Source organism: Dermacentor andersoni, chromosome 2, assembly GCF_023375885.2.
Source record: "Dermacentor andersoni chromosome 2, qqDerAnde1_hic_scaffold, whole genome shotgun sequence".
NCBI lineage: Eukaryota > Metazoa > Arthropoda > Arachnida > Ixodida > Ixodidae > Dermacentor > Dermacentor andersoni.
The window spans coordinates 134,411,051-134,437,412 of NC_092815.1; the positions used below are offsets into that span (position 1 = coordinate 134,411,051).

Genomic DNA, 26,362 nt, shown 5'->3' on the forward strand with positions numbered 1-26,362 from the left:
AGATGGGATTTAAGTGCCCTGTGTTAGCTCCTCGTGACATTAGGATGTTTGGACAGCACCTTCTTGATGATTTTTACTATTTATTGATGAATAATGATCACATTGCATTCTAAAGGTGCCAAAGGCTCACTCTAATAAGTTTTAAAAACTTTTTCTCCAGAAAAGTGGCCCAAACATTCGAAATAACTTTTAAACCAGCAATGTCATATGTACTAACATTCCAAAGCTGCAGTTGAGGTGCATCTTTAAAAAATGCTGTACTAGATTAAGCAGACCTAATTTTGCCCTTAGTGTCTCTTTAATAAAAGCTCATAAAGAGTTCCTTTCTTATTTATTCTCAAGTGAAGCAAGGCATAAAGTTGATGGAAATTTTGAACAGTTTTGTTAATAGAATGTTTCTAAAATTTGGGACAGCTTGTATGAGGTTTTTCCTCTCAATGAAGCCAAAGTTAAATTGAAGAAAAATGTGTGTGTTAGGCTTGGTATTTATTTCGCTTACATGGAAGTACTGACTTGTTCACAACTTAATAAAATTTTTGCTGGAAACAACCAGTTCTAGTGGGACTTCTCAGCTGAAGTTGTTGGGCTAAATGGTAGCGTGAAAAAAGCAAAGGCTGTCCAGATAGACCGTGCCAGCCATACTGCCAAGAAGGAACGACTTCTGCTGATGTTTCTGTACATGCCTGCCTCGAAGGTAACTTCAAAACTACAGCTTGCAGAGCAGCAACTGTTTGGTTGGACTTGCACAGTGTACTCCATGAGTTAACTTCCGAATCCCTAAAGTAGTAAGTGCGTGCCTACTTCAGACAACCTGACTTTCTCAGAGGCCATTTATTGACTGCCATTTAATGCAGAATTGTGCTGTACATGAACCCCTTTTGCACTGCATGGTACCATGCTATTCAGGGACTCCAAAACTGAGCATTGTGAAACTGAGTTGGTCTGCGATAGACTTTCTTATGTCCCCTGTCATCGTCCAAATCAATGCTGGTGGCCAAGTGGCTATGGCATCCTGCTGCTGATCACAGTCATGGGATCAATGCCTGGTCGTGGCAGCCACATTTGTAAATACACAAGCTAAATGCTTGCAACACTTCCAAATGCATGTAAAAACACATGCAAAAACACTTGTGTACTCAGGTTTAGCTGTACGTCAAAGAGCACAAATTTCATATGTCATAGGAAATTGCATATGTCAAATTTTATACAGTGCTCTCCGCTACAGCATTCCTGTAACTAGCGTCGTTCGTTTTCGAGTAAACTTGTTAATTCCTGATTTTTGCACTGTGAACAAACCTCATATAGATTCAGTTAAACCCAATTTCTCCCCACAGTTCTGCCCTTTCGTAAAAGGTAAGAATAAATGCAAATGTTACAACGTCAACGAATGCTGCCCTTCTTGTGGGAGCAAGTAGTCAGGATATATTATAATAACATTATTAATCATAAATAAAGATCAGATATGCTTCCTTTTCTTTTAACATTAAAGCAAAAACAGACGTATACAGTGTATGCAGCACCTGCCGGTCCCCAGTGAACAAAACCGTGTTGCCCTTTTAGCAGCCATGTTTACATGAATGTGACAATGGAACATCGCATTTCATTTCCTGCACATCGCATGTGTCTAAATGGCGGGAAGGTGCTAGGAAATGAATGCAGCACTGACGTTGCTCTCCATTGCAAATGGTAGCTGTTGCATTGACAGGACGTTTTCCCATATAAGGTACGGGCAAGAGCCCGACAGGTCTAGAAGAGACCCAGAAATGTTCAGAGTGCAAACGGTAATACACGTCAACCAGGGCTTGTGAGATAAAGGAAAGCATCGCACCATTTGCAAAGCATGCCTGTGTGCACTACTATGTGTGCTTTTTTATGTGTTAATGTGCAGAGAATAAAGTAAACAAAGGATTGCCATGTACATCTATATTTGTTTTGTTTTGTATTTTTTTGTTCGTGTGGTGTCCTTAAAAAGCGTAAATAATGCACGTTAATGAGGATTGCTACAGATATGTTCGTCACACGATGTGAGAGAAGCCCTTCTTTTAATAAATATTCATCTGAGTTATTGTGCCTGCCATGCACCATGCACTCAGCCTGTGTTAATCTGTCGCGAATGTTCCAAGGAAAATCCTGTACTTCAGGCTATCAGCCAATAAAAACTCCAATTTCTCCTCCATCTGCCTTTTTAAGATAACACCCAGTTTTTACCCCCTGAATTTTAAAAAACATAGAACCTTATAACGAAGGACCCTACTCATAACCCACTGTGCAATTTTGGGACGTTAAATTCCGCAATTTTATTTTATTTAAATGTGTTTACTCCCTCCACAGCTCTGGGCTTATATTGGCTTCTGCACTGCTACTAACCACTTGCGTGTCCTGTCTTCTGCACTAATATCTATACTGTCCGTACTTTTATTTTTGTAAGGTAGATATTTTAATAGGCCTGTCTGTTTGCTTAGGCTAATTATGAATTTAATAACCTCTTCAACAGAAAATGGGATTTATTAAACCCGACGTTTCTGGTCAAACTTGGCTGGCTCCTTCCAAGTTATTGTACCTTGATTTTCGACCCACCTCCGTTACTGCTGAACTGAAATGAAACACATATGAATGAAATGAAGCACCAGCGCTGTTTTGTCAACTTGCACAACTTCAGTTCCTGATGCAGATGTGCAACCAGTAGCCCAACATCCTTGAGGTATAGCTATTTATGCAGATGCACAAGAACACTACTTGGAAAAAGAATGCATGTAAGAATGTGCAAAAGTGCCTGTTCAAGGTTCTTCCAAACAATTCGCATTCCATTCCAGCACTGTGTGCAGTGCAGATTTTTTAAAATTTTATATATACGCAGGTAGTTTGCTCAGTTGCAGTAGCTGTGGCTGCTATCTTGGTTTCAACAGTGTATACTCATGTCATCATACTCAGATATGTTTTTGTTTTCATGTGTTTCTGCAGTGATGTTGGCATGCGATACATGATTGGTCCTGAATGGCAAGACCTTTTCGATGTGGTCATCGTACAGGCAAGGAAGCCTAAGTTCTTCACCGATCAGCACAGGTATGTCCAATTTATGTTCCCCGTTCATGTTTTTAAAAATGGGCAATGTTGCCCGACAAGAGCTTATTTTCCTCATATAGCAAGTCCTGTGCATCAAGATTAAGATTTTGCTGAACTAAATTTGTGAAATGACGCATATAGTGACACATTCTCAAACTTCTGCTCATGGTGTAACGCCTGGCAGATGAGTGTAATATTCACCAAAACCGTTTAAATGATGTTCACTAGGCGTTTAAGTCCTTCCGTTTTCTCATACTTCTTCAATAACTCCTCTCTACTAAAAGTACCCGAATATAAGTACCTTGGACTCTTATTCACTCACCATTTATCCTGAAGCAAGCATATTGACGTAATATGTACTAAATCATTAAAAAAACTTGGCTATCTCCAACGTTCCCTTTATGTGACTCTTCAAGAAACTAAACTGCTAACATAAAAATGCTGATCTGCCTAATCCTCGAATATGTATCTATAGTTTGGAATCGTTTTTATAAAAACAATATTAAGAAGTTTGAGTTCGTACAAAAGAAAGCTATTCGTTTTTTCTACATTCGCTGCAATAGGGGTTTTTCACCGTCTTCTAACCTCTCTAATCTCAACTTAACCGCTCTGACAACACTTTGCCGCAACAAAAGCATAAAGTTCCTGCACACCTTAATTAACTCTTCATGCTTTACCTGCTTAGATAAATAATTTGTTTGTTGAACCTTCCCGCACCCGTAGCTGTCACAACCTAAATCTTTTGCCACTGCAGTCCAGAACTGACATGTTCAACCATACACCGCAGGGGCGTCTGCGTCAGCAGGCGTTTGGTGTGTTGCGACACCATGTACCCAAGCACAAGAGGGTTGCACCCTCCCACATGTAGCCATGCGCGGCTTAGCCGTGTCCAGGGAAAGGGGGATCCTGGGGGTTGAGCTGATGCCGGGTGTTCGGACCATTAAGGCTTCCCCAGCGGAGGCAACACACCTCTTTAGCCTCTGCTTCACCAGACTGACCCATCCGGGGGAAATTGGTAGTTGCCTTTTCCTGTCTCTCTCTCCCTCCAATCTTCGTCTTTCTCTCACTTTCCATCTTTCCTGTTTTCTCCTGGCTTCCCTTTACTTTCCATTTTTCCAGGCAGCAAGGGTTGACCTTGTGTGAATAGCCAACCTAGGTTATTTCATATTTGGTTATATTGATAATGTACAGCTGGCATTTGCAGGACCTGTTTTTACAGTCCCTGTAGCGTCCCCTAGTAGGGCTCCACGGTGGATGGCTGGCATTATTGCCGAAAACTACACATTCCTCTATGGCTATTTCCTTCCCCCCACTCCCTGACTGCCCTCAAAAAAGAGGGTGCACCGATGAAGTACTCCAGTTTTTTGGTCGGCAAAAAGAATCGTTCCCCAGTTTTCATGTTATTCATTCTGAAAAACCAGATAAACCAGCGCGAACAATTTTACCATTCCTTGTTTCTAAGTCTCTCACTGAAGTTTTTGGCACAGGTTATAAAGCATCCAGGAGGGCAAGCGGCGATCTCTTGGAGCTCCACAACCAGAAACAGTATGAAAAGATACCAAATCTAGTGTCATTTGGGGACGCCCAAGTAACAGTAACCCCGTACCGTACTATGAATACCTCCCATGGTGTAGTCTCAGATGATCTCTTGGAGCTGACTGAAGCCGAACTCCTGGAGGGCTTCAGTGAGCAGAATGTCATCAACATTAAACGAATTAAGATGAGGCGTGACAATAAGGAAACACAGACCAAACACCTGATAATTACTTTGGCACAAGTGTTCTGCCCGAGTCTATCGAGGCCGGATATATCAAGCTTCGTGTTTGGCCACACGTTCCAAATCCCCTGCGATGTTTCAAGTACCAGCATTTCAGTCACAGTTCACAGAGCTGCCGAGGCCGCCACACCTGTGCGAAATTCAGTGCTCATGAGCACACCTCTGAATCTAGTAAAAATTCACTCGACTGTGTAAACTGTGATGGGGAGCAGGCTGAATATTTGCGGTCTGCATACTCGCAAGAGGCGATGGACACAACAATGAGCCAGACAGTGCCACCAGCGCCTAAGGAGCGGCAAGATTCTCGCGATCACTCCAAAAAAGACAAACCTCACGTCACGGCGCCTGGACAGGGCGCTTGAGCTAACCTCAGTCTCTTAAACACACAGCACCAAACACATTTATCATAATGTAAACACAAATACTACAATGGAATGTTAGAGGACTTCATAACCTTGACGACATTATAGAACTACTACTCAAACACAATCCAAAATTGCTGTGTGTTCGTGAGACTCATCTGAAACCTACGAACACAAATTTTCTTTATAATTACAGCATCTCTCGAAAAGACCGGGACGAGGCTAACGCCTCTGGTGGTGTAGCCATAGTAGCCGCCAAGTCTGTAGCTTGCCAGCACGTCACCCTTCAGACGCCCCTTGAGGCAGTGTCAATTTGAGCCATTCTTTTTAATAAATTGTTCACTGTATGTTCCATATATATGCTCTCAAACCATCATTTAAAAAAAACAGACTTTTATAACTGCATTGATCTGCTTCCCAAGCCTTACATACTTGCGGGAGATTTTAACGCTTATAACATGATGTGGGGAGACTCACGATGCGACGCGAGAGGTCGACTCATTGAAAATTTCCTTTTAACCTCTGGTGCATGCCTCTTCAGTAAGAAAGAACCAACGTATTATAAACCGCATCATAAATCATACTCGTCAATAGACCTGGAGATCGGCTCCGCTTTTATCTTCGCCGATTTAGAATGGGGCGTAATTGAAAATTCATTCGGAAGGGATCACTTCCCAGTAGCACTGAACTTGGTAAGCCCACATGACTTTACTCCACAATTCCCTCGCTGGAAACTGGCTTCAGCTGACTGGGAACATTTTAGGGAATCCACCTACTTATGACGGGATTTTATAGATAATTTTAGTAAAGATCATGCTGTTTCATACTTTACCGCTTTTATCATTGACGCTGCTGAAAAGTTCATTCCTCAAACAAGAGGCACTTTATTCAAAAGACATTCCTGTTGGAATGACGATTGTAGTGAGGCACAGAAGAGGCAAAACAAAGCTTGGGGTAAACAACGTGACTGTCCTACAGTAGAAAATTTAATAGAATTTGGACAGGTTAAATCACAGGGAAGACGGACGCGATGACAGGCAAAGAGGGCAAGCTGGCAGAGGTTTCTCTCAAGTGTAAATTCGTGTACTCAAGACGCTAAAGTATGGGACGGGCTAAAAAGGCTAAAGGGACAAAAAATTCATCCGTTGCCCCTAGCAAACGATGAAGCGAACAGCTTGGAAGACCAAGCTGGCGCTCTTGGCGAACGCTTTCAGTGCGTCCCCAGTTCTAACCATTTTTCCGAGGCATTCCTAAAGAACAAACAAGTATCAGAACGCAAGGCTATTGACCGTGAATGCAGACAGATTGAAGCCTATAACCTGCCTTTTAACATTGCCAAGTTAAGAACCTCCTTGACTGCATGTCAGAGCTCTGCACCTGGACCTGACAGAATCATGTATGACATGATTAAACACCTGCCCAGTGAAACTCAAATAACTCTACCCACACTTTTTAACACTATATGGGCTGCAGGGTACTTCCCTACCATATGCAAAGAAGCCCTTGTCGTTCAAATTTTGAAATAAGGCAAAGACCCCACATTAGTAACAAGTTACCAGCCAATTGCCTTCACTAGTTGTATATGCAAACTTTTCAAAAAAATAAACTTTTGAAATTTTTGAAAAATAAATGTTTGAATAAACCGTCAACTTTTACACTTCCTTGAATCAAATAAAATTCTTGGTCCATATCCGTGTGGGTTTAGAGTAGGACAGTCTACAACCGACCATCTTGTGCACATCGAAGCAAACATTCGCGACGCCTTCGTGCATAAACAATCCTTCTTATCCATGTTTCTTGATATGGAAAAGGCGTACGATACAACTTGGCGTTGCAGAATCCTGCGCAACCTGTCGACACTGGCCATCCGCGGCACTATGTTAAACATTATACAAAGCTACCTACACAACCATACATTCTAAGTGAAAATATGTAATGCACTGTCGCATGCATTCATACAGGAAAATGGGGTCAACCCAGGCATTATGAGTTGCCCGCTCTTTGTTGTTAAGATGAACACGCTTTGTACATCATTACCACCATCTATTTTTTATTCCGTCTACATAGACGACATACAAGTAGGTTTCAAATCCTGCAACGTAACAGTCTGTGAGAGACAAGTATAGCAGTGCTTGAACAAAGTTGCTACGTGGGCAGACGAAAACTGGTTCAAAGTGAACCCCAACAAAAGTTCTTGCATTCTTTTCACCAGGAAGAAAGGGCTTGCTGCAGATCCCACTGTCGAAATATATGGGCAACAAATACCTGTGAACAAAGAGCACAAATTCCTAGGTGTTATACTTGACTCCAGGCTTACTTTCATTCCACACATAAAATATCTTAAAGCAAAATGTCTAAAAACAATGGACTTACTTAAAATCCTATCCTACACAACATGGAGTAGCGACAAAAAGTGTTTATTGAATCTTTACAGGAACTTAATTCGATCTCAATTGGACTATGGTGCCGTGGTATATCACTCTGCCGGCCTGAAGCACACTAAAGATGCTAGATCCTGTCCACCATCTGGGTATCCATATGGCCACTGGTGCATTTAGAACAAGCCCTGTCGAAAGCCTATACGTAGAGTCAGAGGAGTGGTCACTCCATTTTCAGAGAACATACATCAGGTTAACCTATTTTCCCAAAGTGCACTCTAATCAGGAACATCCGTGTTCCACAACTGTTAACGACTTGACGTGTGCAACACTTTTTACTAATAGACCCTCTATGAGACTACCTTTCTCATTGCGTATGAGAGAACTTAGCGAAGAAATGGATGTCTCAATTCTCGAACATCGCCCAATGCCTCCAGCTAAGCTATTACCGCCCTGGGAGTGGCAGGTGATAGAATGCGATGTATCCTTTGTAGAAGTCACAAAGCACGCTCCTGAGCTTGAAATCGCTATGCATTTCCGTGAACTTCAATCGAAGTACTCCTGCTCTGAATTTACAGATGCGTCAAAACCGCATGCTGGCATATCTTACGCTGCCATTGGTCCCTCTTTTTCTAAAACTGACGTATTGAACCCCCTAACAAGTACTTTCACTGCAGAAGCCTATGCAGTACTGTCTGCGGTAAAGCATACGAAGAAATTAAAACTTCACAGAGCAGTCATATTCACAGACTCGTTATGTCTTGTAAAAACACTATTGTCTTTACAAAGGCATACAAATACTGTTTTTATTTAACTTTACTCAATCTTATACAACATTTATTTATCACATAGACATGTAGTAATATGCTGGGTTCCTGGCCATAGAGGAGTTGAGGGTATGTGCTTGCCGACGAAATAACCAAATCAATAGCATCGCAGGGTATTCGTTCTGTTGCTGTCCCTGCCACAGACATGAAGCCTTTCCTACGAAACAAACTGCGAAGCCACTGGCAATGCGTGTGGGATGCTGAAACAAGCAATAAGCTTCACATGATTAAACCGAAGTTAGGTTTCTGGCCCCCAACTACGAAAACACAAAGAACAGATATCCTATTCACTAGACTCAGAATAGGACACACATTTGGCACTCATAACTTTCTCTTGACTGGTAACGAGCCTCCAACCTGTGGTAGATGTGGTTACACGCTGACCATCCTCCGTGTCTTCCTGGAATCTCGGGAAGCCAAAAGAGACAGGAACAAACATTTTCCTCTTGCATACCGCTATTGTGTCTCTCTTCATCCAGCTATGTATTTTGGTGAAGAACAACTTTTTAAGACCAAAGCAGTCCTTGCTTTCTTGAATGATGTTGTACTACATGTTATAAGCCTATTAAATTCGTAGCGCATCCTGTTTCCAGAGGATGCCGCTATGATAGTTGTTTTGTATAGCACATGTCTCTAGGCACTTGTGTTTCAAGGGCTCTGGTGAGGCAGTAGTGCTCTAGCCAATTTTAGCATCTCACATATTTTGTATATTGCAGCATTCTTTCACAATGCATATTAATGCTCATAGTATACGTCATTAGTCATTGCCATAGTCTTATTACACATAGATATTATGCAACTTACAGCAACTGTTTTAGTTTAGGTGCACGTTAAAGAACCCCAGGTGGTCAAAATTTCTGGAGTCCTCCACTATGGCGTGCCTCATAATCATAAAGTGGTTTTGACACGTAAAACCCTATAATTAAATTAATTAAGCAACTATTTTAGGCTCTTTTACAGCCACGTCACATCAACTTCACAGAACTCATCAGTCCACTGCAAACTCATTAACGCTAGCATGGCGCTCTTTGGCCATTCCTGGCCCTTGCACCATTAAACATAACACATTCATGTTCAAACATAGCTTTTTTCCTTCGACAATTTAATGTTGTAATGCATTCGCCTGGAAATGTTCGTTCTTTGCTCCTAACTGATTTTTTGGCTGCAATTGACTTATGATGTTATTGCCACTCCTGCTATAGCCCAAGATGGGCTGCAGTATGTAAAAAAAAAAAAATAAGCAAGTAAGCAAGCGAGTGAGTGAGTGAGTGAGTGAGTGAGTGAGTGAGTGAAAGTAAGTAAGTAAATGTAAGTAAGTAAGTAAGTAAAGTACCTTAAAGTTTTATGACTTCAAGAAATCACAGGCTTGTTTATAGCGCCACATACATGAAGCAGCAGAGTTGATCATTAGTGCCAGTGTTATGAGAGGTTTAAAGGCAAAATACTGAGTTTTATGTGAGCATGAGAAAAGCCATTGCTTTACCTTGCACGACAAGCATAGCAACTGATATGCATTGTCACAACTCAAAACACTTTTGGCAACTGTATTCCAGTTTGCCATTCTAGCAGCCTTGCCTTTGTGAATATTGATTAGTATCAAGAGTGAAAAGAGGTCCTTGATGGAGGCTATTTCTCAGATGCTTTTTCAGTTACTGAGTGCAGCTAGGTGTGAACAACATTTTGAGCGTCACCCAGTGAGAATTCTGGCACCGTTATACTAGTACTATAATTTAGGTCAAATATGAAGGGCTTGCATACAATACCTTATTCAGTAAATGTTCATTTAGCACATCATATTCACTATTCTGTCCTTGAACAACATTGAACCTGGTACAGAGCTCATATCTGTTAATATCAACACTTGAATGCATTGCTTGCAGTGTGATTTGCACAGTGTACTAGTCACCACGGGGCTATTGGTGAGAGTACAAGTACTCAGTTGGTAGCAACTCGTATCTTTGGCTACATCATTGGCGTCTGTCAGCAGCCTACTACCATTGTGTATGCCAGAAAAATCACATTTCATGTTCTTCACAATGTCGACATAGCAAGAAGACAGATGTCCACTTTTTTCAGCACACATTCTTTCCCTCACCGCTAATGCCAGCGGTTATCAGTAGGTGACATGGAATTACTGATTGCTGTGTACGCTCATGTTCTTAGCAGATATGAGTTGTATGATCTAGTAATGCTTTAGTTATGCTAAGGTTCTAACTAGAGGATTGTGATGCAAAAAAGGGGTAAGGCATGCAGACACGGACACAAGAGAAGAGAAGTGGACAACACGAATGCAGACTATCAACTGATAGAGTTGATAGTTGGCATTCGTGTTGTCCACTACCCTTACCCGCCTTACCCCTTTTTTGCATTATGAATCCTTCCCAACTAGTTCAGCTTTCTGTCGTTCTAAGGATTGTGATATTGACACATGTACTTACTGATCCTTTTTCCGGGACTACATTTCACCCTCTAACAACTTAAAGCCCTCACTCAGCCCAAGATGCGCCTGTATGATTTGGAACTTGCTCGAATGTTATAGTTGATTCTCTCTGTTGTGCATGTTCTCGTCGAACTTTGTGTAATCAGTTTGTAGGTACAACACGAATTGTATAGTACTTTCTGGAAGGCACGCGGGCACCAGTGATTACGCTGGAACATTAGACGAGCCATGTATAAAAGCCGATGCTTGACTCGCAGACCTGATTTTTGCCGATCACCAACTGTGCTCGCTGCTATTGTTGTGCTCGCTGCTATCGTTGTGCTCAACTACGTATTACTTATTTTTCTGGGCACAGGTTCACCCACTGAAAAGTTAGTTTCTAGATTCACAGTTTTGCTACTGTGTTCTTCATCGTAACTACAACATGACTCTGTAGCAGCCTTCAGCTCCTGGCCGTTTGATGTCAATGTTGAATGGCAGTGCAGCATGAAAGCTTTGGGAGTTTTATAAAAAAAAAACATTTAGAATACTCTTTAGCTGTTTAAAGAGGAATTTTATTGAGACAGTGTCTAATGTTATAAACAGTAAATGTTGCCCTTCTAATCATCTGCTGCCTCCTTACTGCCACTTGCATGATGGAGATGTAACTGACCCATGTACCTCTAGAAACCAATCATTCATTGGTTCTACACAAGCAAAAAATTGCTACAGAAGCACCATTTATCACCAGCAGTTTCTAAAAGTATCAGGCTTTGAGGTTTTCATGCAGCAAGGGCACAGACTTATTGGGTACAAATTTAACTCTAGCACACTGACTGTTGTGCAGTTTCTTCCACGTCCTTGTATGGATGTGTCGAGGCTAAGAGTTTTTCTTTTTTTTTGCTTCCCCAACCATTTCTTGAACACACTTGTGTCGAAAGTTTGCTTCATTGTAGCTTTCTGGCAATGAATTAAGTTGGAAGTTGGTGCCTGTCCTGTTTTTCTTGACTGTCTCCTATGTGGCTCAATTCCTAAGATTGCATTTCGTTCCATTTGACTAAAGAAGCAGACTCTATTGAGTGTGCCGTGTTTGTAATTGAAACACTTTTTATTCAGTGTGGAAGAAACATTCACTTGTATCTTTTATGTAAAGGATGTGTGCATGCAGTTATTTTAGAGCAATGTTAATGCACATGTGCCCTCATTTCTGCACCCTAATGTGAGTTAGTGCTACTTTCCTTTTCAAGAAGGTGTCGGTGAGCAAAATGATTTTTTTTTTCTTAGGTTCTTGTCGTCGATTCCTGATGGAAAACTGAGGTTATGTCTTTGTGCGGGGGATATCAGACAGGGTGCCTAGAAGAATTGGAGCTGGCAAGCAGACGGGCTTCTCCAAATAAGCCCGAATATGTCCTTGGCTTGCCAAAATATGACCAGAAAACAAGCAGAATATTTCACTGAAAAAATTTCAAATTCAGCTATATTGAATTAAAAATGAATGTTCTACATTGTATTCTTCATGAATGTTAAAAAGTATGGCTTGATCTGCTGTAAGCACTGGGTTGTAATCATTGCAAATAGGTTGCTGTCATTAATTATACAGCTAATTGCACTACCATGACCTAGAATACAGTGGAGTAATGGTAGTAATAGCTTTTGGTTTGCTCTTCTAATTTCCCACTAACTGTACACATCCAAAGGAACACCCAAGTGCATAGCCCACTCGAAAACTAGAAAAACTTACGAGTGCTACGATGTATGTAATGATGTCATTTCTTAACTTTATTAAGTTTGCGTGTTAACAATTCCAAAAAGCTGTGACCAGCTATAAGATAACTTCACGAGTGACTAGGTGAGAGCAATGAGACCAAGCTTTTGTATTAATGAGCAGCACTGGTCACACTTATCTGCCACAACAGAAGCAGATAAAGGCAACCTTGTCAGCTCTGATGCTATTCCTCACTTTTAAGATGCACACACATGCACTCACCTGCAAAAACCTCTTCTTGCAGACCGTTCCGTGTCTATGACCCGGAAACGAAGAGTCAGCTCTGGGAGCGTGTCACTAAACTGGAGAAGAACAAGGTCTACATTGAGGTTTGTGGTGTTGTTGTTGCCTCTGATAAACATTGTGATTTTTCTTGTTGGTAACATGATCATGAAATGGTTAAAATGAAGTGCAAGTAGCATGCAGATACAAAAGAGCAATGGAAGCACACAAACAATGGGAACTTGCAGCTACTTTTTATTCCCAGTAAAGAGTGACACTTCTTGTCATTCACCCAAAAGGATAACACGTAAATATTAATGGTAATGTTTATTACCTTTTGGCTAGACATATGTTCTGTGATGTAACATGTGGGATGTATAAGTGTCGCTGTTTCCCAGGAATAACATGTTGTTGGAAGTTAGCTTTGTGTGCATGGTGTCCTTACTCGCCGCGGTGGCCTAGTAGCTCTGGCGTTGCACTGCTGAGGTTATGTGTGCACACACAACCAAGGGATCATTGCCACAACCTCGTCAAACAGACACGTCGTTCATAAGCCCACGAAACAGCCGCAACATAGTGAAATGGCCATTCCATCACTTTATGCATTGTTTCAGGGGCACAGGTCACGCAATGTGCTTCATGTGTCCTGTGCCCCTTCTTGCGTCTTGTGCACCTACAGTATCTGAGGCCAGCTGAGGCAAGCAATGGACGTGTCACCATGTGACCACCGTATCTTTGTTTCACTTTTTGCCAGTGTCCGTTTCCAAATGATTGTCACTGTTATCAAGTTATCGCTTGGCACAAGATGCACCCACAGTATCCTAAATTTCTTGAACGTTGTTGCTAATTCTATAGCAAAGGAATTGCTAGCACATTGTGCACAGCTTGCGAGTAGTGTTGTACATTCTCAAATGTATGGGAGTACCAGTAATTACTCTGGAATGTACAGTAATGCACATATAAATGGCAAACACATTTAACCTGTGATATCAAATTCGACGACAGATGACTTTGTTCGCTACTAGTATTTAAGAAATTTTGTGTATTGTTTGTTTTTCTGGGCACAAGTTTGCCTTATGAACAGCCAGATTTCTAAGTCATACTATTGGTAGTTTTTGGCTCTTCACCATTACTATAACAATAAAATATAAAGTATATATAGTCCATCACAACACATATTGACACATGGATGCAGCATTAAAATAAAACATCTCAACAGCTATCATGCAATTGGAATTCACTGTTTCACATTCAGCTAAATTTCTTTAGTGAATATGGTACTACATATTTACATGCTAGCAGTGTGCATGGAATAATAGCAATAGGAAGCTTTATGGTATAGGTCGGTAAACGTCATGTACACAGGAATCATGAAGTTCCTTGACTCGAACAAATACTTTCATTCTTCACAGCATGGGTTCTGCAAAGGCTTTTCCTGCGAAACATAACTGGCCATTTTCCTGCATGATATTCACACCAATTTAGATTCTAACCTCCAAACAGACGCGATATTTCTAGATTTTGCAAAAGCGTTCGACAAGGTACCACACCAACGTCTACTATTAAAACTTTGTCTTGCGAACCTTCACCCCGACTTTTGCGATGGATTGAAGCGTTCTTGACAAACCGATCTCAGTTAATTACAGTTAACAACCGCGCATCTAACCACTTACCAGTGACTTCCAGTGTACCGCAAGGATCTGTTCTTGGACCCCTACTCTTCTTAATATACATTAATGACCTACCCCTGCACGTGCCTTGCAACGTTCGTTTGTTCGCAGACGACTGCATCATTTATCGAACAATTACTAGCACATCTAATCAAGACTTACTTCAGGAGGACATTAACTGTTTACAGCAATGGTCCGACCGGTGGTTAATGGAACTTAATCCTAAGAAATCCAACTTGATGGTATTTTCTCGTCGGCGCAACCTATTTCCTTACCAATACACAATTAATAACATTCCTGTGTGTGCTGCACAGCCTTACAAGTACCTAGGTGTTACTATATCTAACAACTTATCCTGGCGAACACACATCAGTAACATCATTTCGTCTGCTAACAAATCACTGGGTTTTCTCAAGCGTCATCTAAAACGTGCCCCCAAACCTGTTAAACTACTGGCCTACCAGTCAATAGTCCGACCGAAACTGGAATATGCATCCGCCATATGGAATCCACACCAAACATATCAACGAACACGAAGCCGTTCGAAACTGCACCACAAGGTTCATCCATTCTAATTATTCATATGACGTGAGCATATCCTACTTAATGAAAGAATTGAATTTACTTCCCCTTTGTACGCGCCGGCGCACTGGAAGCCTTTCACTTTTCCATAAGTTTTATCACAGCTCGCTTAATCAGCCACCCTATATCCTCCCCGCAGCCCAAACATCTCATCGTACACGGCACACTTTTCAAGTGGGCTGCCCTCGCATGTGCACTGTTACCTTTTCCGCCTCATTTTTTTGCCATGCTGCTACAGATTGGAACAACCTGCCCCACCAAATCTCCGCCATCATTTGCCCTTGTACGTTCATGGAGAGTGTCACTGTGCACTTTTCACAATGAAAATGACTTGTGTTAACAGACTTATATGCTCATGCAATTTTAGTTTGTATAATTTAGGTCTATGTATTTACGCTCACGCATGTAACACTTTAGCTCATGTAGGTTTTTGATGTTGTTCGTGTGTTCAGTTATGTATTATGCAAATTATGTACTAATGTATTCCCACCCCTTATGTAATACCCCTATCAAGGGGTCTTTAAGGTAATAAAATGAAATGAAATGAAAAAAAAATGAAATTATATATGAAGTGCAAGCTGTAACTTTCATGCTGATAAAGTGTGTGTATGATGAAACTGGAGCAAGTGCAACAGCAAAATAACTGTTACAGTGTACTCAGCCGACCACAAACATTTTTGTAACATGGTAGCTGAAAAGAAAAGTAAATGAGGTTGTCTGTTGTTTTTCAAGAAAGATTTGTGGTGAAAGGTGTCTCCACTGTTAGATTTGGAAGCTGCGTTCTGTACTGTTTCTTTGTACAAATGCCATTGTGAATTGCCCATTTCCAGGATGTGTAACAAAGCAACGATGAAAACAAACTTTCTTATAGCTCTCTTGCTTCGAAAAGTTTTGAGTTCAGGGCTACGTGTTAGCTAAAACAAATGAGCGACTGAAATAAAGAAAATAAAATGTAAGAAGGTTATGTGCAGTATGTGAGGAGTGGACAGTAACATTAGTATTTTTATGTAACTTGTGGGGAAGTCTGAGCCTCGGCTAGCTAGTTAAATTAAAATTAAATCAAACAGTGGGGTTTATTGCCTTAAAGCTGTGCAGTCGGCTACAGACCCTTTTCACCTGCTAGTTCACTCACTATAAACAGATGGCACTTGCGCCACGCCTAATCATTTGTTGCCTAAAGACCCGCCACATCGCCTTCGCAGTGGCTCAGTTCCCAGTTGCAGCAGGCACGTTTCGAGAGGGATTAAACACAAAAATGCTTCTCATACTTAGATTCATGTGTATGTTAAAGAACATCAAATAGTCAAAATGAGTCCAGAGCCCCAGTGCTACCGCGTCCCTCCTAAGCCACTGCACACCTGTGGGAGTGCGACGAAAAGTGTGTATAAAGGACGCCATAATGGGGGTTGGGCTCCAGATTAATTTTGACCTCCTGAGGTTTTTTGATCTGCACCTAAATATTGAGCTTTTCTTTTTGCATTTTGCTCCGCTTGAATTGTGGCCGTGGTGGCCATGAATCAAACCTGTGACCTTGTGCTTAGCAGCGACTTGGCAGATAGTTGCATTCAGTTGTGGGCTTTCTTTTGTCACATTCTTTCTTGGCCACGATGTTGCTGCTGCTGTTTGGTATGCTGGCTGAATGGGCAAGAGCTTCCACAAACTTTGGAAGCGTCAACTGAATTGAGGACATCCTGTTAAAAACTGCCCTCTGGGATGCACTTCATTGCTGCACATCATGTTCCTCATCCAGGGCACAGTCACACAGCTCCAGGCCATGACTGGCTGGTGCGGCAACAGCGTCCTGTACTTCGGAGATCAGATCTACAGTGACCTTGCTGACCTGACGCTCAACTATGGCTGGAGAACGGGTGCCATCATATGGGAGCTGGCGGTGAGTGCTCGCTGCCGCATTAGTGCTGCTGCAATTGATGACAACTGTTCGATTTGGCAAAACACAGTGAAGATCGCACACCACACTTGTCACTGTGGTTGAGTGATTCTGAAATGAGGTTGTAGATTTGATTCCCGACTCCAGTGGCTGCATTCTAATAGGCACAGAATGTACAGACACCCACATACTTAGTGAATTCGTATGCATGCCAAAGAACCCAGGCGGTGAAAATTATTCCAGTATACTCTACAGTAGTAGTCAAAGACAATGACAACTTTATTATACTATAAAGGCACAGCAGTGTATAAGGTGTAAGTGTTACAAGACAGATTACAAAAGCAAAACTGTGGGGACAACCTCCTATTGCATGTGCTATAGTTTATTACATAAGTAGGTGAGTACATTACAAGCAGAGCTGGGCAGTATCCACGATACATGTATCTTAGATACTACCTTAAGATATCTTGTGGGTATCTTGTATCTGTATCATGATAAATTTGGCATATATGATGATACACACCAAATGTATCATGATACATTTGGTGTGTATCAATATCTGGATTTCCGATACATCACACAAAGTACTATCATGTGTCCTAAGGTACAAGTTACACTCGTAACAAAATCCATGACATCTCTCAGAGTCACTGAGGCAAGCAATTGACAGCAGGTAAAGTTAGAATCTAAGAGACGGCAGTTTGATGCTAACTAACGTTTTAAATAACCATGCACGATTGAGAAAATTTCATGCTGTGTAGCACTAGTATTGACAATTTATAAAACGTTACCATACAACTTTTTAATCTCAGTCACTAGGTGGAATGTTGCAACTACAGAGTGGAAGTCAAGCTAGTTCTCATGGCATACCTTTTTGCTTGAAACAGTGTGCAGAACGATTTTCGTGAAATATGCTCTGAACACATGTCATAAAATCTACTGCCATTTCTGCTAACAGTCCTACAAACATTTTGCACAGTGCATAAACATATAATTTGGAACAACAATGCATGTCGCTTCAGGTTTCGAGTGCTTTGATTATGCGCGCTGACCCAATCACTGTTATGTACCTGCACAAACGTTTTGCAATTAAATTTGAAGCTGCAAAAATGGGTGCTAAACACGAGAGAAACATATCTGCCTTTGCGCCAGCAGGCTGTTCGAAGTCAGTTGACCTAAAGGACACTATCTGGCAGATTATTCCGCTGCAGCTACACAAAATTTGGTTAGCAATTGACCGTGAGGAAGGATTTGGAAAACATGAGACAGAACAACATGGCTGCTGTCACAGTCAGTGAGCAGTGTGAGAAGGTGTATACAGGGGAATTTGGAGCCTGCTTTCGTTCTGTACTCCATCATGCAAGCCACTTTTTCACTAATTCAAACACCCGCCGTGGTTGCTCAGTGGCTATGGTGTTGGGCTGCTGAGCACGAGGTCGCGGGATCGAATCCCGGCCACGGCGGCCGCATTTCAATGGGGGCGAAATGCGAAAACACCCGTGTACTTAGATTTAGGTGCACGTTAAAGAACCCCAGGTGGTCTAAATTTCCGGAGTCCTCCACTACGGCGTGCCTCATAATCAGAAAGTGGTTTTGGCACGTAAAACCTCATAATTTTTACTAATTCAAACACAAGTTCATTTACCTTTCACCTCCAAGTTTTAGAGCACGATGCCTTTGACAGAGTAACTACCTCCTTAGTTGCTTCTATGTGGGTATTTTGACGTGACAACAAAACTTACTGAATACTTTCTGCTCTATTTCCGGATGTTGCGGACACTTGTCATTGGCAAATTTTTTCCCATAGCATTATGTTAAAAAATCAGGTACCTTTATATGAGTTTGAATAAAGTGCTCAGTGTTCTGAAGTATCGTAACTTATCTCTTTTTTTTTTACCTCGCTTTTTGAATACAGTGCCCTAGCTTTCTTCTACATGATCCCTATTCACTATGTGGTTCCCCTACCTCAGTTTAACACCAATTCCTCTGCTGCTATAGACATGCCCGTGAGTGCACTATCTACTGGTTCGTTCCATGACACACTTGCATATTTTCTTCACTGCGACGCAACATTTTTCGAAAGTTACCAATATTTTTCCATGTTTTTCCAATGCCGTATTATGGGAAGCTGAAAGAGGAGTTAGTTGTTAAATATGGGCGACCGCCAAAATCTCCTGCGCCATTCTCAGGCTAGCATGCTCTCTTAAATGGAACATTGCCTACTGTTAGATGATCTGCTGTGTGTGTGTGTGCTTTATGGTTAGACGAATATAAAGTCAAATCTAGATGCACATTTTGCAAAACCAGCAGTGTGTACTGCTCCACAACGAGCTTTAAAGTCAACTGCAATAAAATTATGGGTTAAGTAAAAATCTAGATTCAGACAGTCTCATTGCAAAATTTTACTTTTGAAAATCGAGTAGATGCATCGTGAAAGGCTTGCAAACATAGACATTTTTGATACTGAAACTAGAAAAAAAACACTTCCATTACCACTTGCCAGAAGTGATGCGTGATTGGGATAGCACAACTTTGCAGCACAACCTCCAGCATTAGGCACCACTTGCGGCTACCCGCAGCCAGCTGAGAAATTTTGCAGGGAGGCGTACTGGGACTGTAATCATAACTACTATGCACCAGGTACACACGTCGTCTGCTTAGGAACTATTCAAAGCCTGTCAATAAGAAAATTTCATGATTTTGAGTCATGCAGCTGTTTCAAGATTGCTTGAGTGGTATGTTTGCTACCACTTTATCAACAATTTAGCCACAGAGAGACTTCATTGCACTTGGCCTTTAACATTAAGTTTAAAATATGCACACTTTGAACATTGATACAAACTAACAATGACAGTGTCATGATGATAACAATGGTGATATGGGCATCTCATTTGAAACAGGGTGGTGGTATATGTCACCAAGTTCGATCTTCATATATTCTGGTGTTTCTTGTCTCTAAGTACCTTGATGCACTAAGCTACATTCACTGACATACAGAAATTAAAACTTCATAGGGCAATATATTGCTCATAAACATTGTTATCTCCATAGAATGCACAACCTGTACTTCAATTCCAGGGCATAATACGCAGATAACACACTGAAGCCTAATGTGGGACGGATAAGAACATATACAAACAAATACATAGAAAACTAACACGCTGATGCACGTTATGATTGGGCCATAAAGCAGTGCATTGCACCAAGTGCAAAGGAGGCAGGGAAAAATTGTGCATTGTGCAGCGTGCCTGCTTTGATATGATGTTAGTGCTGCTGGCCACATGAACTGTTGCAGAATAGCAATGTAATACTTAATAGATTGTCGAAAAAAAAAATTTACATACAGTAAAAGGAACAAGGTCATAGGAATTTGCAGTAAACACCTGCAAACTTGCGGCAACCCCTGTAGTGGAACTATAAGGAGAAATTTATGTATTGAAGTATCTGAAGATACAAATGGCAAGTATCATATTGGGTACAATTAGTTTGCTAGTATCTTGAATCTGTATCATAACATTTGCAAAGTATTTTTGCCCAGCCCTGATTACAAGGTAGGTTTTCTACATGTAGCGCACTTACATAATTGAAGTGTAATTTTGGAACATGAAAACTCATCAGTTATAGATTTCTCAGCATACTGGGCCCCCTTAGGCACGATCCAGATGTCAAACAATGGTGAACCAGAGTGAACAAACAATGACGCCAGCATAAGAAGACCATGTTGTAAAGTTGTGTCCTAAATGCCGATGTAGGCTCCTTGAATGGTCTGCTGTTCTAATCGCACACAGTACTCCATATTATATAAGATTCTAATATTTACAGCATTAGGCCAGTACTCCCTTCATTCACGCATGACCAAAAATTGTTGAACAAGGTGTGCCACTGGAGCCAACATTTCAACAAGGGGACTTTTCTACTTCATGGTCACAACAGTTGTTGCCATAATGAGGACAAGTTGTTGTCATGACAAGGACAAGTTCTTGCTAGGGCAAGGACAAGTCCCTTTGTTGAATTGTTTGCTCTAGAGACATCTTTTATTTGACCACTTTTGGTCATTTCAAGTTTATACGTTCCTGTGAACCTGTCTCATTTGAATATTCATGCATATATATTAAGGCACTGCACTGTATGCTTGACCTGAGTGGAATGATTTGAACTGCTTGCACTTGTTGCTTTGTAACTCACAAGTCTGAGCTGTGCATGTTGACGCTGCAGTTCATTTTCATTTTCTCGCTGGGTATGTCATGCATGTTAACTTGTTCCACAACACACATCTCCGAATTTGAGCATTCATGCAGGTCATCCTTTAGTTTACACTCCGTTTTGCTACCATGTGTTCAGAGAATGTTACTTTATACCTTTACATATATGTAACTGACAAAAAGATCTCTCTCTTATAACAAGTTGTCTTATTCAGTGTTTTCTTTGATTACAGGGAATAACAAACCATATATTTTTTTTTCTATAGAGGGCATTATATGCAAAACTCTCGTGAAGTCAAAACAAATTTGAAATTTTTGGCAGTTTTCTCAGAATAAACTGTGAATTAAAAGGATAAAGTTTCACTTTGTTTTGTAACCAGAATGGTTATTTTTTAACCAAACATGGTCCTAAACACGAACACTAGAGCAGGAACTTGCTAAGCAACAGTATGCTGATCTTTTATTTTCTTCCTCTAGAACGAGATTAAGATCCTGAACTCTGAAGAATTTAGGCACACTGTCAGTTGGCTTCAGTCTCTGCAGCATTTAATTGAAGAAATGCAGGTAAGTTTTCCCAGGTGTGTTTAAATTGCTTGTAGAGGTGGTTGTGTACTGACTACGCTGAATGAGATAGTAGTGTGCTAGTGAAATTTTGGCATTCAAGGTATTTTTTAGCTAAGCAAGTGTTGAGCAACGCTTACCATGAAGATGTTTCGTGCATATATAATTGATAACCAGATCAGCAACAGCGCCATAGTATTGAATTGAAAGTTATTTCATATATAAGTACATTTAGGCATGAGCTGTATGCAGAAGGAGGTCTCGTAGTCAAAGACTGTAAGGACGAGACCTCCTGTAATACTTACAATAGGAAAATGAGATGTATTACAGCAAACGGGAGATTGGTGCATACATGATTAAAGTAAGAACATAAATATGTAATTAATGAAACATAAGCATGAAAAAAACGAAAGGGACAAAAGAAAAGAAAAACAAAGATACATAAAACATATAAAAAGTCAACTTTATACATGTTACAAGAATGCATGCACCTTGAATTAATATGAACTTATGGCAGAATATTCTTTAAGCTTGGTGGCTAAGGCATTCCATTGTGAAGTTGAGGCAAAATTAGCAGTGAATTCTCCATAATTAGTTCTTGGTTTAGGCAACAAGAAGTTATTCTATGAAGCGAATCTCATAGAAGCAACATGGGAGAACTGATCTGGATTAATAAGGGCTGTTGGGAGTTTTCCATTGACGAATTTACAAAATAAAATGCCGAGGAAGTATTTGTTTAAGCTATCCAGTGGAAGTATGTTGGGATCACGAAGCAGTAACGAAGCAACAACGAAGCATTATCTGTGGGATTGTTAAATGTCATGATACGTATAGCCTGATTTTGGATATGCCTCAATGGGAACAAATGTGAGGGGTAAGTGCTAACCCATGTAGAGATACAGTAATTAAAATGATGGTGCCGAATGCGTAATGAAGTGATAGCAGGGTTTTAATATCAAAGTATGACCTAGCCTTTAGTAAAATCCTAATGCCGCATACCGATTTCTTTATTAGTGCATTCATATGCATAGTAAATGTTAGATGCCTATCCAATTTTACCCCCAGGAAGGTGGTATTGTCAGAAGCAAATGTGTCATTACCAATGTGAATAGATGAAGTGCAAGAAGTGTACCTATTGTGTGAAGAAAAGATAATAAAATTAGACTTTTTAGTGTTAATACTTAGTCCATTACTCCGGCACCAGTTCAGTACGTTGGTGGCATCTTTGTTAATTTTGGATAAGAGTAATTCTATACATTTACCAGCACTTTTGGATAAGAGTAATTTTATACATTCACCTGCACTTAGTATGGTAGTGTCATGAGCATAGAGTGTACAATTAGATGAGCTTAGGCATAATGGAAGGTCATTGATATAAATTAAGAATGAGAGAGGACCAAGAACAGAGCCTTGCTGCGCACCAATATTAGTTACTTTAGGTAATGAGCAAGTACCAGAAATGTATACCTGTTCTCGATCTTGCAAGTAATTGCGGAGTAAAGTTAAAGGTGGGCCGGTTATTCCGATCGACTCTAGCTTCTGAAACAATATGCAATGAACAATGGAATCAAATGCCTTTGAAAGGTAAATGAATAATGCAGCAACAAAACTACCAGCATTTATTGCAGTTTTTATGTTGTCTGTTAAAGATATTAATGCTAGCTCAGTAGAAAAGCCTGCCGGAAACCAAATTGAGTTGGAGAAAGAATGTGAAAATTTTCCAAATAATTAGTCAAACGAGTAACAATAATTTTTTGTTAGCTTTGCTGAAGAAGGAAAGTATGGCAATGGGACGATAGTTCGAAGTGAGGAATTTGTCACCTTTCTTAAAAATCGGAATTAGCTTGGCTTTTTTTAATGCGGCTGGAAAAATGCCAGTTTGAAATATTTGGTTGATGATGTGTGAAAACATGTCACAGATTGAATGGGCTATTAATTTAGTATGAATTGAGTGAACGCCGTCCTGTCCTGCACTCGTGTTTTTCATGTTATGGATGACAATGTATATTTCTTTGAGGGAGACAGGATAAAGAAAGAATGTGCGAGGCAAACGAGAGCATAAGGAATTGACAGGCTTAAAAGAGTCGACTTCCCGTACAGGAAATGAACTATTGAATGCATTTGCAATGTCACAGGGGTTATCGTAGAAGTCATCTCCTGACTGAATCTTGCGTATAAGGGTATTAGATGTAATCCTGCCGTGGAAAGAATTGATTACATTCCATTACTGTTTCCGATTATCGCCAGCGCTTTTAATGGTGTTCTCGTAATAAGTGTTTTTAGTGTCCTTGAGAAGCCTCCCTAAAATGTTAGAATATGTGCTATAGTGATTATGTAAATTAATGTTGAATGGGTGACTCTTTCTTTTTTTTATAAAGGTTATCTTTCTTTCGCAGACAGTTCAGTAGGCTAATGGTTATCCACGGGTTAGATGCAGTTGAAAACTTATGTGTAAATAATTAATTTAGTGCTTGCGGCGAGGGCATTATCTATGATGTTCGAAAACTTCTGATAAGCAATTTCTGGATTTAACGTTGCTAACACTGGTGACCAGTCTGAGCGACTAATTAGATCTATGAATAACGAGTTGTTTAGCTTGCTCTCAAAAGACTGTTTTTCAGTTTTAGGCAGAATACTTAATTGAGTGAAGACTGAAGAATTTAGTGGTCAGTTTGGGTACTTCAATAACAGGAGCATTAGGAGGAGTAAAAAGATCAGATAATATACGGTCAATAAGAGTACCTTGTCCGTCGGAAGTGCAATGCATTGGAACAGTTAGTAGACATTGATAACCATAACCATTGATGCAGGTAACATATTCAGTGACAGGTGCAGTGGACTCTTCTAGAAGATGAATATTTATGTCTCCTAATATAATGACATGTTTTTGTTCAATTGATAGTTCATGCAATGTTTTGCCCAAAGCCAAACAGAACTCATTAACAGAAGATGAAAGTGATCTCTAAATGGAAGCCGTAACTAAGTTCTTTCTATCTTGGAAAAAGTATGATTCATGTAGTTCAATCCAAACAGATTCACATTCATAAACGTTCAGTGCCAAGTCAAATCTGCGGTGATACTGGAAGTTGGATGAAATGAAAATAGCTGTGCCACCATACTTGCTTTCACTGCGTTGACAATACTCTCAGTGATATGAAGGAAAGCTATACAGATTTTTGTCAGTTGCACATAGCCACATTTCACTCACACAAATAACTGAGAAGTGGTGACGAATAGGTGATAACAGACTAGTAATATTATAAAGGGTGTTTTTGAAGGCTGCATGCATTAAAATGGATGAGCGATCTATGAGATAATGAAGACATTGATCCAAGTTGAGCAGGAGTGAAGCACATCATGTCGATGGGGGTGAAATGCGAAAACACCCGTGTACTTAGATTTAGGTGCACGTTAAAGAACCCCAGATGGTCAGAATTTCCGGAGTCCTCTTCTGCGGCGTGCCTCATAATCAGTAAGTGGTTTTGGCACGTAAAACCCCATAATTTAGGTACATCATATCAATAAACAGTGTAAAAAAAGTTAGAAAAGTAAGAAAGATAGGTGAAAATCGCAAGGTCGGCATCACATGTTATGCGAAAGACGTGGCTGTCCACAGCTTTACGTGCCTTAATTCAGCAGTTCTCTGTCCAAAGGAAGAACCATTGCTTCTTCTTTTTCAGTGCCAGTGCTTTCGCGAACAATCTCTTGTTTTCCTGTGAGAGGGGCTCGTTAACAAAAATTGCTTGGATTGTTTCTCCAGAGAAGCCGATGCTGCGTGTGTTGAGCAGGGCCTTCCCTGCTTTTTTCACAAATTCATTTTTTCTTGCATGGGGAACAGAAACGAGCAATTATGTTTGCCTGACCGGACTTAGCTGACACACAGTGAACTACATCTAGTTCAGAAGCCGTGTTAGGGCTGTTGACTTTTTCACCAATGGTGGTCAGTATAGAAACACAGTCTTCGCCTTGAGTGGACGGTGCGCCTTTGATTTCTACATTGCTTAACCTTCAGTATTGGTCTATTTTGGAAACTTTCTTCTTCAACACAGCGTTGTCACTTTTCAATCCCTTATTAGTTGCACAGATTTCTGTTTGCTGGGAACAAACACTTTCCACAAGGTCATTCAGCAGTTTCATGCTGTCATCCATTCTTGAAACTTCCGTGTTTAGCTTACTGACATCTAAACGTGATTCCTGAAGCTTTAGTTTAATATTCACGAGTTGGTTGACAAGCTGGTTCATGCGATGTTCAAATTTTAATTCAAGCTCTTCAGTTTTCTTTGATATTTCAGCATTTGTAAGCATCGTCAACTGCCGATACAACTAATTCTGCAGTAGACGGAGCATGCAAAGCTTATCACATTTATACACTTAAGAGCATCGGCTGTCGAAAAGAGAAATATATAACCAAAACTTCTTCCAAATATTCTCAATGCGAGCATGATTTCTGCAATGTTGGCTGTTCAAAACAAGCTTTACAATTCAAACATGGCCTATGGCGTATTCTGCAAGCATCCTTGCTACACTATGAAAATGTGAAATGGTGGTCATGTGCTATCACAAACTCCTAGCACATGTGTCAGTTGATTTAGCACATTGGTCGCCAGCCAAACTGTTACCACTTCTCTGGAAACTGGGGGCACACC

General features: G+C 40.6%; 1 protein-coding gene across 1 annotated transcript in view; it reads left to right on the forward strand.

Moving 5' to 3' along the window:
- The window catches only part of Nt5c (5' nucleotidase C), a 47,163-nt gene that overhangs the window by 12,231 nt on the left and 8,570 nt on the right, over positions 1-26,362 (forward strand). The window contains exons 9-12 of the mRNA XM_050187539.3: positions 2,962-3,063; positions 12,836-12,920; positions 16,816-16,956; positions 21,633-21,719. Coding sequence (XP_050043496.1) covers positions 2,962-3,063; positions 12,836-12,920; positions 16,816-16,956; positions 21,633-21,719 — 415 coding nt within the window. The remainder of the gene's footprint in view (positions 1-2,961; positions 3,064-12,835; positions 12,921-16,815; positions 16,957-21,632; positions 21,720-26,362) is intronic.